This window comes from Microtus oregoni, unplaced genomic scaffold, assembly GCF_018167655.1.
Source record: "Microtus oregoni isolate MIOR12 unplaced genomic scaffold, Mior012 000014F_ref0000157, whole genome shotgun sequence".
Taxonomy (NCBI): domain Eukaryota; kingdom Metazoa; phylum Chordata; class Mammalia; order Rodentia; family Cricetidae; genus Microtus; species Microtus oregoni.
Window position 1 is genome coordinate 49262553 of NW_024543073.1, and position 15599 is coordinate 49278151.

At 43.9% G+C, this 15599-nt stretch overlaps 1 protein-coding gene across 2 annotated transcripts; it reads right to left on the reverse strand.

Annotated features, from left to right (window-relative positions):
* Positions 1 to 1734: 1734 nt before the first annotated feature.
* On the reverse strand, positions 1735 to 13728 carry Znf330 (zinc finger protein 330). Of its 2 annotated transcripts, none has more exons than XM_041663453.1 (10): positions 13588 to 13728; positions 12417 to 12544; positions 10633 to 10652; positions 10104 to 10174; positions 8666 to 8745; positions 7067 to 7193; positions 6549 to 6653; positions 5220 to 5266; positions 3678 to 3795; positions 1735 to 2644 (listed from the first exon to the last, which is right to left on the reverse strand). In XM_041663453.1, exons 2-10 carry the CDS (start codon positions 12534 to 12536, stop codon positions 2379 to 2381), a joined length of 954 nt encoding a protein of 317 aa, XP_041519387.1. In that variant the 5' UTR covers positions 12537 to 12544; positions 13588 to 13728; the 3' UTR covers positions 1735 to 2378. The 2 variants fall into 2 exon arrangements, with proteins under 2 accessions (XP_041519387.1, XP_041519388.1); XM_041663454.1 differs by lacking the exon at positions 13588 to 13728 and adding an exon at positions 12781 to 13134.
* Positions 13729 to 15599: the final 1871 nt, after the last annotated feature.

Here is a 15599-nt window from a genome sequence, read left to right on the forward strand (position 1 = left end):
CTGGGGCCCAACTCTCAGCCTTCCTATCATTTTAGACTTAATTGTCAATTGATACACATGGTCTTCTTGACTTGCCCATCTGTCTGGCCACTCAACTACTGTGTGCTAACCTTCATAGCCCTGCAGGTTATGTCTCCTTGGCTATTCTCACCTTGACGGTCATTATACTATAACTTGACTTTTGGCAACTGGGCACACCACTTAAGACACCGTTCTGCTTAACTTATCATGGGGACACTGAGCCCTACATCTCCCTAGTAGACAAACTGGCCTACAAAGAGCTTCCTAAATGTTGTACACGTCTCTGGTTTTTTTGAATGATGTCCAATGAACCTTCTCATGGAACATGATTATCTGGGGGATACTTTAGCTGAATAACTCATCAACTCCATCATACTCACTACACTAAACTGTCTAAATATTTTAATTACATTTTAGTTTGTATGCAGGGCAGGGGGAAGGAGCACATGCCACACACGCATTTGGCGGTCTGAAGACAGCCTGCAGAAGTCAGTTCTCTCCTTTCACCGTTTGTGGGTCCGAGGGGCTGAATTCAGGGCATCAGTCTTGGTGGCAAGCATCTTTACCCAGCATACCATCTTGCCAGCCCTGTCAACGTTCCTTTCCCTTTGCCACCAACCTAGAAAGCCTGCACAAACGGGTTACTAATTTTACCTTGCTTGTAGACACCATCCTGGTGGTGAATCTGGACCATCTTCCAGGATCCTAATCATAGAGTTAAATCCTCTAGCAAAATAACTCTATTGGATAATCTAAGAGCCCTACAGCAGGGGATGCCATGACATTAGTTTTCTTTCCTGACCCTCCTCAACAGTTGTCTCTAGCACATTCCTCTGGCTCTTCGCAATGCATGCTAACTTTTACAGCTCCCATGTTTTCTCTGGTGAGCCTGTTTTACTTGAGCTCCTAAGCTACAGACTAAAGGGCACGCTGTCTGAGAAAGCCTCTGCATTAGGACCAGTCTTCAAACGCACCCACATGCCTCGGTCTCACCTGTCAGGATTGCTCAGGTGTCCTGGGGTGTCCCAACGTTGTGTGATACATTCCTTTGGATTGGCAGGACATGAAAAGCTTTTCTCCTATGAAACCAGCGGTCCTCTGGCTTCCACACACAGCTCCTACTGCACTTTTGTAGCCGCTGCTGTTCTTACACTTCTCTAAACACAGTGACAGGGATTGTCTCCAGATATCCAAAATTCAGCAGGCCAGTAAAATCTCCCTTCTACCACGACTGTGGTTTCCATGTGAAACCCCTAGACTCGTGTGTTTGAATTTGGTCCCAGCTGGGGTGCTATGTCAGAAGGCGGTGGAGCTTCCGTACACGACTGTGGACCTGGTGTTCCAGTCCCATCCCACTTCCTGTTCTCTCTGCTTCCCTACTGCTGAAGAGGCCTGACAAGCTGATCTATGTTCCTGACACCATACCTTCCCTGCCATAACAGGACTGAATCCTTCTGGGATAAACCCTTTCTTCTGGAGTTGCTTTTTAAGAGTATTTCAGCACAGCAACAGAAGAGAAGCCTAGGTCACTGTTAACGCAAGCAGGAACCAGACATCTGTGCCAGGGACCGTCAGTTCCCCAGTTATCACCAATTGTGTCTTGTAATTATTCCCAGATTTTTGTGCCAATATTAGGTCAAAACCTTACCGGTTTATAGAAAAATACTTAAATGCTTTCCAAAATAAGTTGCTAAAACATACCAAGAATTCAGTATCGAAAGTTTTCAAGTATAATCCTAGATTTATTTAAAAATGGGATTCCCTGGGGAATCAGCAACACCAGTCCTGGCATTACATGTATGAAAACAGCTAGATGTCTGTCAGTCAGTGAGGCATTAACAAGCACTGGTGAGGACATTCATTGTAAGAAAACAGTGAACATGTCCACCGCTAACACAGACGTGACTACTTAAGACAGCATAAACAGTCAGTGAAAATTCAGAATACAATATAACTATCATTGTATGGGCTGAAATAAAAGGAAAAATACACCAATTTTACCCATTACACTGTGTAAAATCAGATACATGAGTTTATAAGCAGTGCTTTTAATAAAAACAGCAATTTAATTTCAAATAAATATTATTTCCTTTCTATTCCTTTATCGTGTATTTTATATGTATCTAATTGGCAAAGCCTACCAGGTGACTGAAAGCAGTACTGATCCATGATACTCCGTTTCCCTTACATTTAACTCATTTCTTCTACACTACAAGTCCAATATCAGTTCCTAGAAACATCCAGAACCTACCCTGAGCCTAGTGTGACTAGCCTTTTGGACAAGGCGAAGGGAGGGGACGTCTGAGCATCCTCATGATTCAGCCTGCTCTTCTCACAAGTGCCAGTGGGAGCTGCTCCTAGTTCTCCTGCTCCTCATAGTGAGCATAGCCACTGGCATAGGTCCTTCCTAAGTTCAAACTAGTGAACAGTTCTGATGACTCGGTATCCGAGTCCTTCCCATCCTCTTCCTCCTCCTCCTCCGCTTCATCCTCTTCCTCCTCCTCCTCATGGTACCCAGTATCTCCACACTTGTCAGATGACAGGTTCTTCCAGTAGGCGTCATACCCAGAAGCTCCATCTCCCTCCTCACCTCCAGTCTGCCGGCCAAACTTCAAGGAACGAGCTACAAGAGACAGCCACATGCATGTCAGCCATCAGTGCCAATGCTCGCACGTCCCACTGCCGTGGGATGTACTGTCACACTAGGGTTTACTCTTATGTGAGAAGGGAAGGATTTTCCTAATTTTCTCACAGAAGTCACAAATACACAAACATAACACAATCACAAATAAATAAGGCAAACACCAAACCTCAGTAATTAGTATGTTTCTTGTATCAAAGTGAAAAACTGTACCACACATTTTCCAAGGCTATAAAATCCCACTTGCTATGACAATGTTTATCCTTTCAAACAAAAAGATATATTACACACACACACACACACACACACACACACACACACACACACCAGTCAGGGAAACAGCTCAGTCAATGTGATTGCTAGTTACCTATCAACCTGACAGAATTTAGAATCACCTGGAAGAGAGGCCTCTGAGCATGCCTGGTGAATCTTACTATGTTAATTGTGTGAGAAGGTCCACCTTACTTATAGGTTGACCATTCCCTGGGCAGGGACCCTAGACTACTGAGAATGGGAAAGCAAGCTCAGCACCACCATGCATTCCCCACTCCCCCGACTGTGCACATGAGAGCAGCTGCTCCAAGTGCCATTGTTTTGACATGAACTTACAAACTAAAACAAACTCTTTTTCTGAATAGTATTTCACCACAGCAGCAGGAGCGGAATAGACAACTGGTAACGTGCTTGCCACATACGCCAGGACACAGTTCAGATCCCCGGGATCCACTTAAGAAGTGAGCTGTGGTAGCACATGCTAATAACCCTAGCACCATGGAGACAGACACCAAGGGATTCCTGCCAGCCAGCCTCGTGGAACTGTCAATGACTGTCAAGCCGGGTGGGTCCAAATGAGAAGCTGTCTCAATGGCCTCCGAGAGGAATGGCACCTAAAGTTCATCTTTGGTCTAGAAACACACAACCAACACCACACACATACGCACTCAGAAAAAAAATAAATGATAAATACAAGCTAAGTGAAAGCCAACCACTCCACTGGCATCCTGAGAAGCCTTACTTGACATGCTGAGATCCTTTGTCTCCTGAGTTTCATGTCCACACTTTGGGCAAGGAGGTTGTTTCCCTTTTTCCTGCTTAAACACCTTGCTTCTTGTATGTTCATCACAGAAACAAGCCTACACAAGAGAAGCAGAAATAAGCCAAAGTTTAATTTAAAAGATATAAAAAAGACACCATTCAATACTGCAAGAAAATTTGAACATAGTTTTGTCTGAGACTGAATTAAGAGTTGAACTGGGACCAGTCACATGCTCTTTGAACTTCTTAAAGGAAGCTGATTTTGTCAGGACTCTTCAGAAACAGGACCTTGTTGTGTGAGGGAGTGGGTCCTTTGTTTCGTTCCACCCGGCTAGCTTACACCGGAAATAATCACACAGAAATTGTAGTAATTAAACACTGCCTGGCCCATTAGTTCTAGCCTCTTATTGGCTAACTCTCACATCTTGATTCAACCAATTTCTAATAATCTCTATGTCACCACGAGGTCGTGACTTAGCAGGAAAGATTCAGCATGTATGCCTGCCTCTTTCCTCCCAGCATCCAGTTCTTTTTTTCCTGCCTATCTAAGTTTTGCCCTATCACAAGGCCAAGGCAGTTTTCTTTATTCAACCAATGAAAGCAACACATAGAAAGAAGACTCTCCTACACTAGGACCTAAACAAGGCAGACACAGAGAGGACAGGGGAAGTGGTTATCTACTTATTCATATCTGAGGTCCTAGACAACGAAATGGTGGGTAGTCTGTTCATCTCAGAGGACACCACCACCCACCTAAGGAGCAGAAAAAGAATGGCAAGGCCTAAGTACTGAGAGAAATGCAGAGGGTTTATGTGGATCTTAGTAGACACCGCGAGGTGAACAGGGTAAAGAGAGCCGGTGCAGACATGTTCTAAGCAGCAGAAACAGCACAGACAGAGACTAAAAGCTCTACAGAAAGCCATCCTGTAGCACCCAGAAGAGCAGAAAGAAGAAAGACAGGATGCGGACAAGAAAGGTTAAAAGCAAGAAATGTTTCTGAAATAATTAAGTTATCTGGTGATCTCTGTCTAACAGAAATGCCAGAGAAAGCCAAAAGAGACATGGATATCTTCACCTCCCAGACTCTTCTAAAAACAGGAACAATTTAACCCACAGCCCCAATATTCTGGTCACAATGCTCTCTACAAACATAAGGCTAAAAAAAAAACACTGGACTGGACGCTGGGGACATGTTGTAGAGGCAACTACAAGAAGAGAGTGACCAGTCAAAAGCCACTTAAGTCATTGACTTCCATAACACTATCTCAAAACCAAAAGAATTAGCTTGACATGGCAGTTTAGGCCAGGAACTTCAATACTCAGGAGGTGGAGGCTGAAGAATTATTGTGAATTCAAGGCCAGCCTGGACCACACAGCAAAACCTAGTGTCAATTAATTAATTTAAAAAAAAGCCACACAAGTTTTAAGATCCACATATATTAGCACTAATAAGAATCCAAGACCTGGGGCAAGAGTACCAGGACCCAAATCAAAGTCTAAATGAAACAGCAAGGAGGCACACCTTACATCGGAGACACGAATGCTGGCCAAGCCGGTTGCAGGAAACACCTGTGAGAGACAAGAGCATCTTATAGTCCGGTCAGTTACTCAGGCCTTATATATTACTTCTGTCACTGAATCACGGTGCTTTCTCAATGAGGTCATAGCTGAACCTGTCAGCCACTGACCTGCAGGGTTCAAGCCCTATAAACACTCACAGCACCCACGCTTCTTCCACAAACAATCCTATTTCTACCCTGTGCGCTATGCAGAAGTCTAGGGGGCATACAAGCAGCATATTTTGAAATACTCCTGTGAAAATTTCTATGTGAATATTGAATTTATATACAGGGTACAGTAAGCAACTTAGCAACTAAAATCTGTAGGCGAGAGATAGAATTAGCATCTCCCCCAGAACAAGAACCACACAGTGAAGTGAGTGACTGGGAATGTAAGTCTTTCCCCTGGGACAGTCAATACCAGGCAGTATAGAATAATACTTCACACACTCTCATTTCAATTAGCCTTTTGAAATTACCTTAAAGTTAATTCTATTACTATTACCCCAATCAGTCACATTGGTTCTCAACTGGAAAATGCAGAATTGGAGGTACAGATTAAACTCAGATCTCAGATGTCCAACCAAACATAAGGTTAACTCTCCCAGGAGGAAGCCTGAGCCCCTGCAGGAAATCCACAAGGAGGGGCACATACTGAGGGCACTGACAAAGGGGAGGAGAGGGCTGGGATATGCGGTCCAAGAAAATGGGTCTCAAAGGGAACAGCACTATTACGTGTGGTCTTGTTGGAAGGAGTGTGTCACTGTGAGGGTAGGTTTTAAGGTCTCATAAATGCTCGAGTCATGCTAGGTGAGACAGACCACATATTGCTGCCTAGACAAGATGTAGGACTCTCAGCTACCTCTCCAGCACCATGTCTGCCTGCACAATGCCTTTTCCCATCATGAAGATAATGGACTGAACCTTTGAACTATAAGCCAGCTCCAATTAAATATTTTCCTATAGAAGTTGTCATGGTCATGGTTTCTCTTTACAGCGATAAACCCTAACTAAGATGGCATGGGAACCTAAAAGTGAAAATGCCAGCTAGCACATAATGTCTGATCAAGGCAATGAAATGAACTTCTCAGCCAATATACCACTAAATTCCCCAGAGAAAAATTCAGAGCTAATATTTGGAGATTTTTCCCTATAAACACACACACACACACACACACACACACACACAATGAAGCAGTGACATAAAGAGAACTTACTCCTTTTTAATTAAGTCTCACATTTACACTATTCAGAATCCTAGGTTCAGAATAGCTAAAAAAAAAACAACTTACATTTAAATGTTTCTGCTTCTAAAACTTGGCAGCTGGCTTGATGCTCAAATTGATCATCTTCACAAAGAAAATTATGACAAAACGAACAGCTGAATATTCTGCCTCCTGTGAAATTAAAACTCACAAATGTAAATATGGCAAACTTAATGACTTTAAAAATTCTTATACATATAATCTGTCAAATGTGGTAGCTAATTTTAGAAAAGTATCAAAATTGTGGCAACAGCTAAAATAAAACTGACGATGTCCTTCAAACTGAACCATTAAACTGTGGGTCTCCACAATAACTTGCCCTCTTACAGAACAGTCACGGGCTCAAGAGAGGCTTCCTGTCCTTACCCAAACTCCCCTCTCTACCTGCTTGGGTGAAAAGTACTAGCATTTACTAACACTGTTGGTACAATCTCTTTCTAACTAAATTACTAAAATTATACCAGCAGCTAAGATTTGAAAGAATATATATGGAGAAAGATCACACACAGCCTAACTAGGTTTAATGTTTGCACCTAATCACTCACCATGGTCCCATACCCCTCGCTCACACTCCACACATTCTGCATCCGTGAGTGGGCAGGCACAGGCATGCGTGCTAAGACACTTCCTTCCATGGCAAACCCAAGCTTCACAGAAGTCACATATTGCACCCTGCAACAAAGAAACAAGAGTTCTAGAACAGCTACCACATGACCTCTGCAAACACTAAGACTGTTAAAAAAAAAAAAGCAAAGGAACAAGGTCAGCGAGGAGGAGGACCAATTCTGACTTGTGAAAATCAGATGTAGAAAACCGAACATGTATCTCTCCTTCATCAGACAGTATTCTAGCAAGAAAAAAGAAATTCTCAACTAGGTAATACAGAAGACTCTCAAGCAGAGAACTTTCCCCCAGCCCCACACATACCTGAGGGGCAAAGGAGGGTAGCACAGAAAGAAAGAGCAGGCAAAGGACTCACGCCTAAGAGAACAAAGCTATCTCAGAGAAAATTCAGATTAGGGAAGTTACCATAAACTATATACAGAAAACTAATATAACTTTCCTCACAGAGTAATTTGGATATGAAGCATAAATCACACTGTAGAATATAGCAAAATTCATAGCTCTATTTAAAATATCTTTTAGTGAACAACAACAAAATACATAATCTACCTATTTTTATTTATGGCACTAAAATTCCTTCTAAAATCCTATCTAGTAAAGATAACGTATAACTAATAGGTACTTTTGGTCAAATTTAATGTTTAAAAAAAAATTAACCTTAAGGTCTTTGAAACTTATTTAACCAAAAGACTTGAATGCTGGTAAAAGTCTTACAACTCGGGGAATTTGTGACATCTGTTTAACATTGTAGAAAGGTACAATGGTACCCCCAGTTGGATGACCAACTAAACTTACAAAGAAACCACTGTCATTTAGTGGAGGAAAAGATGAGTTTCCTCCTAACTGGCTGGCTTCCACAAGCTAGAAGGTGCTACGCCTTTTACTAGAGGAGGAAAGCACAGCACCCAGATGCAAATCTTTCTAGCACAACAGTGACTGTCTTGGCAGGATAGTGGCACAAGTGTTTCGGGAAAAAACAATATGTCTGCTGGAACTTAAGGCCTATTCCAGTGCTTGGTACCTGCGTCTATTATCAGGGCCAATGAGGAAACCAAAGTGTACCCAGACACAACAGGGCAGCTGCACACAGGACACCACAGCAACTTCTGTGAGCATGCACAGACCCTGTGCGAGAAGCTCAAAGTCAGTGAGACCCCTGCATGGAGGTGCGAGGTAAGCAGAAAGCCCCACCATAGTGAGAAGCTACAGGTATTTGATAGCTTCTGGGAAAGGAAGCCAGTTTTCTTTAAGGATGTGATCCCTGGTAGGCTGAACATGCTTCACGGCAGGTCTTACACCAAAAAGTATTTGGGCAACATAAATTGGACTCAATGGGTCAAAATAAAAATGAGATCACAAAGTTGGTTGGGTAGAAAGATGAGGATAGACCTTGGAAAAGGTAGAGGCCAATATGATGGAAATATGTTGTATGAAATTTTCAAGGAATAAAAATTGTTTTTAAAACGCCTTAAAATGGCTTTATCTCGGAAACCTACACTAAGACACGACAAGCAGCTTACCACCATAGCAAGGCCAGTACTGTAGACGCCAGCATGCTTGATGACACAGTCTGAAGACTTCATCATGCACTTTGTTTTTCCTGGTTAAAAAATATACATATGCACTATTAGTCCAGACAAGAATTGTTCACTAATTCTGCTTTGATCTAGACCAAGCGCCTCTGGAAATGGTATTCTAAAAAATTCCAAGTGAAACCAGTCTATTTTCCCAATCTTCTGAGATTAGAAATTTATTAATCCATAAAATCTATCATAGTTATATAATAATTTATATGCAATATGATAATTCATTCTTGTAATGAAATCAGAAGTTTCAAGTTATGCACTGTAATCTAATGATAATTTTGGCAGTTTCAAATCTTATTAATTTCAAGTGAATCAAAACATTGTAAAAAGCATGCTTTAAAATTAATTTTATATTCATAAATTACAATAAAATCAGCCTGGCTTGGACTTACCAGTAATTTCTTGCCACATATTATCAACAGACACATCAAATGACCAAGGGCCCTAATTGTTCTACCTAAGTTTATCCATATATAGAAATCACAACAGCCTGAAAGCTCATCTACAAAACACCAACCCCAACCCTGCCAGGAATCTGTTCACCAGACAGCAAGTCAAGATTAGTGACAACATACTAACTGGGTCACCAGACTACAGATGAAACACAAAACAAGCAGAAGATGCTCAGTGTGCCGGTATCTTGTTTCCTGAGAAGCAAAGTTAGATAACAGGGACTGGGAGAGAGAGAAATCGGACACAGGGCAGCAGCTACCAACTGTTCGAGTCTAACACAAGCAGGAGAGTCTGCAATAGAAGTGCATGGGCACACAGCTCTGTGAGACACTGACCACACAGGCTCCCCTTCCATACACTTTCTTTTCTCACACTGCCTTCATCTGCATTTGGTACAACAAAGGCAGGTAGGTGTATTTTAACTAGTTTCTCTTTTCCACTAACTGCAGAATTCAACCAATGACCTCTTGGAAAACGAGAACTATACTAGAAATATTGTGTGTAGCCCTGATCACTAACCTGGCACTCTGCACAGCACGTATCAATGGGCACCCCAAACTGCTCTACCTAAACCACCACCATCTCCTAAGAGGGTATTTGTTCAAAAAGAACACTGAGGGTAAACCCGAGTAAAGGTGACTAGGCTCCCTAGGGCAAGTCTTCATGAATACATAGTGTATGTCCCCCAGATGAGAGGAACGTGGCAAAGACTGCAAGACTCTCAACAGAAATGTTTTCTGATCAGACATGTTAGCACAGCAAGAGTCTGTGAAGACCACCGAGGAAACACCAATCTTCCTCCTCTAGGAAAGACCACTTAGCTTTATTTTGAATTATTTTAGGGAAATAGCTCCACCTATACTTGACAACTGCCAGACAAACATTTGATAAAGACATGCCTTCATAGTTGTATACTTACCACACTGTGCACAAATTGGTAACTTCTGAACAGAATTACAAAAATAGCAAAATGCTCTATTCTTCTGCCGCCTTGTCATGTAAAACAAAAATTTTAAATAGGGTCAATTTCAGATAAAGGAGAGACCACTTTATAGCTCTGCTGCTGGTTAGTTTCTGTCAACTCCACACAACTAGAGGTCTGAGAGGAGGGGCACCGGCTGAGGGACTGCCTCCTTCAGACCGGTCTGTGGAGCACTTTCTCAACTGCGAACTGATGGAGGAGGACCTACCCCAGGCAGTGCCGTCCCTGGCAGGTAGTCCTGGGTTAAATAAGGTAGCTGAGCGTGAGTGTGGAGGCCAGAAAGCAGCATCTCTTCATGGGCTCTGCCACAGTTCCAGCCCCAAGGCTCCTGCCTTGAGCTCCTGCCCTGGCTTCCCTCAGTGATGCAAGAATAAACAAACCCTTTCCTCCCCACGTGTTATACCAAACAACAAAGAGCATACAAGGACACTTTCAAACAGAAAGAAAAAGAGATAAAGAAACTTACCTCTGGCACTTGTCGCATTCCTGTAAAATTCAGAGCACATCATTACACGTCTGCCGGCTGAGAAGGAACATTTACTGACATAAAGACTATTTTCTTTCCCACATTACAGTGTTGGTTCGACACCCAGTTCCAGCTCAGCCATGTGTGCCAGCTCTTATACTCACTCCACTAGCAAAGATACATAAAACGTTACACTGGGATCCACAATGGGAGAAGCCATATTACAAAAAAGTTAAGCATACTGGGTTTGGTTTGGGCTATTTTAAAGAAACCAAATACTGTACAGAAAACACATATAAGTCCCTACTCAATTTTCTATTAAAACTAAAAACATCCTATTTGCCTGCATTGAGTAGATGCTAGAAATACAGAAGGACATAAATTAATAAAGACCACAAACTATCGACACTGAAGTAGGGCTTTCGAAGTTCTCCAGCCCGGTCCACTCTTCAGTCAAGTCACCATTAGTCAGTCTTTACCCAAACATCCCACTCTTTCCTCCACCCCTTCACTGACACTAACACTTCTCCCTTTCATCCCTCACGGTTGAACACCTGGTAAAACATCTTCTCTGACAGCTGTGCTCCCTTCCACAAGCTCAGCTACTACTACTTAGTCCTGCGGAGTAGTGAATACAGGAACAGTAGGGAACTGCAACTTTACTGAACCGTTACCAAGATCCACTCGCATTACATGCACTCAGGAATGCCATTCACTTGGTTTTGTCTGTTTAGCGCCTTCTTTTCTGAAAAGAGCCTGATATTTACAATACAGTTCCCACTTGCCATATTGGCAGCACGAAGCCTGACCCTGTACACCATAAGTATCAGTCCTCACACACACACACACACACACACACACACACACACACACACACACACACAAGGGCTCCAACCTAACCTATGAGAATTCTTTCTTTCTGTGACCTCCACAAATTGATAGATGCCCTCTACCAGAAACCAAGAAGAAAGAAAGGACAACAATCCTCAGAAGCAGGAGCAAAAGAAGCAAAGCAAAGAATCCAGGATCCAGCTGTCCCTCAGTCCCTCACATCCTCTGTCCTTCCCGCTGCCCCTCAGTCTATCACGTCCTCTGTCCTTCCCACTGCCCCTCAATCTATCCCGCCCTCTCTTCTTCCCATTACATGGAATTATTGCTCTAGTAAACTACTGTTCCCTAAGGCTGAACTGTGTTCCTGTCATTGATAAGCAAACAAGTCCAAGACACCAGGGAATGCTACAACCTTATGAAAGAGGCGAGCTATCAGTCGCCAGTGCTGCGCCCGTCCACGCAGAGTATGTGCTCCCACAAATAACAAGTATTTGCTAAATTAAGTCTTGTAAATAACGCATTTCAAAAGAGCCACAGTCTCAAAACTGCTCAGCATAGGCAAAACAACTTAAGAAAATGGGCTATGTCTAGAAACCAAGGCGCTCAAGCCAGAGAAATCAATGAGTGAAGAACACTAGGAACAAATGAGGAAACCCAATGAGTAAGACAAAGTTAAAGACTACAGAAAAGCTGGAACCTCTCTCACTCAGTTCCTATTATCGATCCATTCTCCTTCGATATCTCTATTGTCCATAGTGTATGAGGTGATAGGCCAGGCTTTGCAAATACCAAAAAAAATATCATTGTTACTCAGCAAAACCAGGGACCATGCCTCTGGCAGGTTTCCCACGCATGGAACACACTCGCACACTGCAGTTACTTCTCAGACTTACTATACGATATTATCTAGTGCCGCCTTCCAGCCACCTGCCGTTCTTTCAAAGGGCGCTTACCATGGAGGCATTGCATGGGTGCTTGGCTAAGTCTACGGTGCTTCTCGATGCTCTGAGCTGCTTCTCCCGCTCTCGCCGGTTCTCCGCCTTCTTCCTGGCTCCAGTCTTCTTCTTCGGCATTTTCCCCTCTAAACGAGAGAAAAGAAACGCGGTGACTCTCGGAGCCACACAGCGTTTATACGCCTTTTAGATGGTGGGCTCGACCCCTCAATTTTAACGTCACCTCTACCACTTTCAGTTAAACGTGTCCGAAGACTTTAGGCAATACTACACACACGTACACCATTCCCGGCAAAGGCTTCTAAGTTAAGGCCCCATTTGCACTACCAAACAACTAAAACAGCGCAGGCACCGAAAAACTCACCCTAAGAGCCAGAGTAAGCGCTTTCCACTCTGAAGTTTAAACTAGTCTGCTCTTCATTCAAGGAAAAGAAAATCTGACTGCAGCATTAATAAGAAACGACGAAAACACTCATTTTGTGCCAAGTTAAAATAACCATTGTGAGATACATAGCCACATCCCTCCTGCTGCCAACCACGCAGCACTGGACAGTACCCTCTCGGTTAGACAGAATCTAAATAAACCCAGTCGGCCAGCACTGCCTGCCAAAGCAACCCATTTTCTGACTACATTGAGGACCACGGTTATTTCGCTGCCTGTGGCTCCTGCCTGTGGGCAGCACTTTTAAGAAGCCAGCCGCTTCTATGTTTCCAGTACACATGGAGCCTTACCAAACTGGTGTTCAGTACTCAGAAAAGCTACACTATAGAAAACCAGGCTTCTCTTCCTTCTTCCAATGCCCGATTCTATGCACACGGCAGTCCTAAGAGCTAATTAGTGGCTAATCGCCGTGGCTAAGCCCCGGGCCTTCCGTCAGAATTTAAAGTCCGGGGCGTGCGGCAGAATGAGATGAGCGACCACGGTGGCCTGGTCTCTACCCACTGAGACATCTCAGACCTAATTTTTTTTTTAATCTTGTTTCTGCCAATGACGTGGAAATTCTTTCGGCTCAAGCCTGGACTCCAGGGAGAGCAGAGCCGCACTGGGTGGCGGGCTCGGGGAGGCGGGGAGACCCACGCGGCTCGCGTCCTGCCATCCGCCCGCGGGGCCCTCGCGCTCTCCCGGCCCACCCACGGCGCACAGCCTCGCGGGGACCTGTCCCGCGCTCACCGCGGCGGTCGACGACGCAGAGGCCAGAGCTCAGGGACACGGAGGCGAGACCCGGAGAGGCGGACGCGGAGCGTTTCCGACAGTGAGAGCCAGAGCGGAAGTCCCTTACGTCAGAGCGCCCAGACTGTACACGTCACCGGAAAAGTCCAGCCTGCCCCGCCTACTTCTGTGTGCTCCGCCCTGATCTCGCCCCCTCCCGCGGGAAGCAGGGATTGGGAAGAGCTCGCTGGCCCGGAAGTGGGTTTACGAGCTGGCAAGTGGGGGATCAGAGCTTAAGGCTTGTGCTATCTTATTCTCATTTTATTATTTTACTCAGAGGAAATGAAAAAATCCAAAAGAAAGAGAAAGATGAACTCACAAAAAAATTTAAAGAAATAGAAAAATAAATTGGCTAGCAGTTTTTGCCAGAATCTTTTGAAATCCTTTCCACTCTGTGACCCTGACAATCCTCCCAGCTCACATTTTTGTTTGTTTTTCTTTATTGTTTTTCTGAGTGTCAGGACGAACAGAAGCCTGGCCTTGAACCCGTGACACTCCTGCCTCTGCACCTAGGCTGCGTGCTGGGATTATAGGCCTGCATGTCAGAGACTATTTTCTTGGTTATCTCACAACCCTGACGTCCTGCGTTCTGATTACGCTCTGCAGTGTGATTCTGTTCCTTTGTGAGCGAATTCTCCCATGTTCTCTGGGGCTGAGTTCCGACAAGACTGTTGGTTTCCTTCCTCCCTTACCTCTGGGGAAGAGGTCCTTGACATTGCTCCCAGTACAAATGATTATTACTTACTGCCTGTCACCTTCTGTACTTGCGTGTAGCTATTTTATGCTCGCACATGTTTCTGCCCTTACCTTTCTTTTTGCGTTCACATCCCAATGGAGGACTTGTCATTTTGATCTGTTGATTTCTTCATCCCCATCTGCCATAGCCTTTGCTACATTCCAGGAACTTACTTTGATGACCACATTTTGAGCCTTGTCTCCAAAGAGAGCTGCACCATCAGGGAAATCCAAATTCCAATGCCTTAGCTTACTACCCTCCTACCATTGCCTCAATTTCGCTTGCTACCGGGGCCTGCAAATCTCTCTGTTCTCTATTCTCTTGCTTAGCCATCCTATTTTCTTCTGGTTTTTTTTTTTCCCTTCAAGTACCACTTTAAAAAAAAAAAAACAGTCCCATCACTTCAGACAAAATTTATCATTTTCCCTATTCCCAGTAATTAAACAATATACCTTTTCCTTCCCACATTGATTGTCTGAAATTTTTTTGCCGGGGGAGTACTAGCACATACATAGGGGCCTTTCAGGATTGCCCCTCTGTCCCTCTATATTTTTCTAATCAGCTCTGTCATTTCCATTTCTCACAAATCTATCAGAACAGCCGCCCTTTTCTCAACCTTCTACTACTTTCATCAATTTCAGCAGACATCACCACCTCCTCTGTATAAAATGAGGACTGCACCAAGGTATGACTGGGGAGAAGGTTTTTATTGTAGCTAGGAGGGAGAACAGCCAGAGGCATCTGGAAGAGTCCAGAACAGGGAGACAAAGTAGTACACACAACAAGGGCAGTAGACTGAACAAGGCCATGAGAAGAGAGAGAAACAAGAGAAAGGGAGGGAGGAGGGAGGAAGGGAGAGAAAGAGAGAGCACAAAGAGGAGAGGGGTCAAGAGAAGAATAAGAACATAGAGAGCCTAGCGGGCACACGAACAAAATGGCAGGGTTATGTGGGAATGAGAAGCTGGGGAAGAAGTTCATGAGCTGAAGAAGTTTCAGGTGGGACTGAGGTGAAAAGAGCTGAGGTACTGAGTGAGCTGGCCAGCTGGGCTTCAGTGTGCTAACCTACACGGCAGCTAGCCATTTGTCCCGAGTGTCTTTGGAAACTGATAATCCTTAACAAACAGAAATGTCAGCAACAGCTAATATGAGTCGATTTTTTTTTTCATTTTTGCTCCTTGCACTCTAGGCACTTTGTGCCCTAACAATCTAATGCACGAGGAAACTCGTGGGGAGGTCA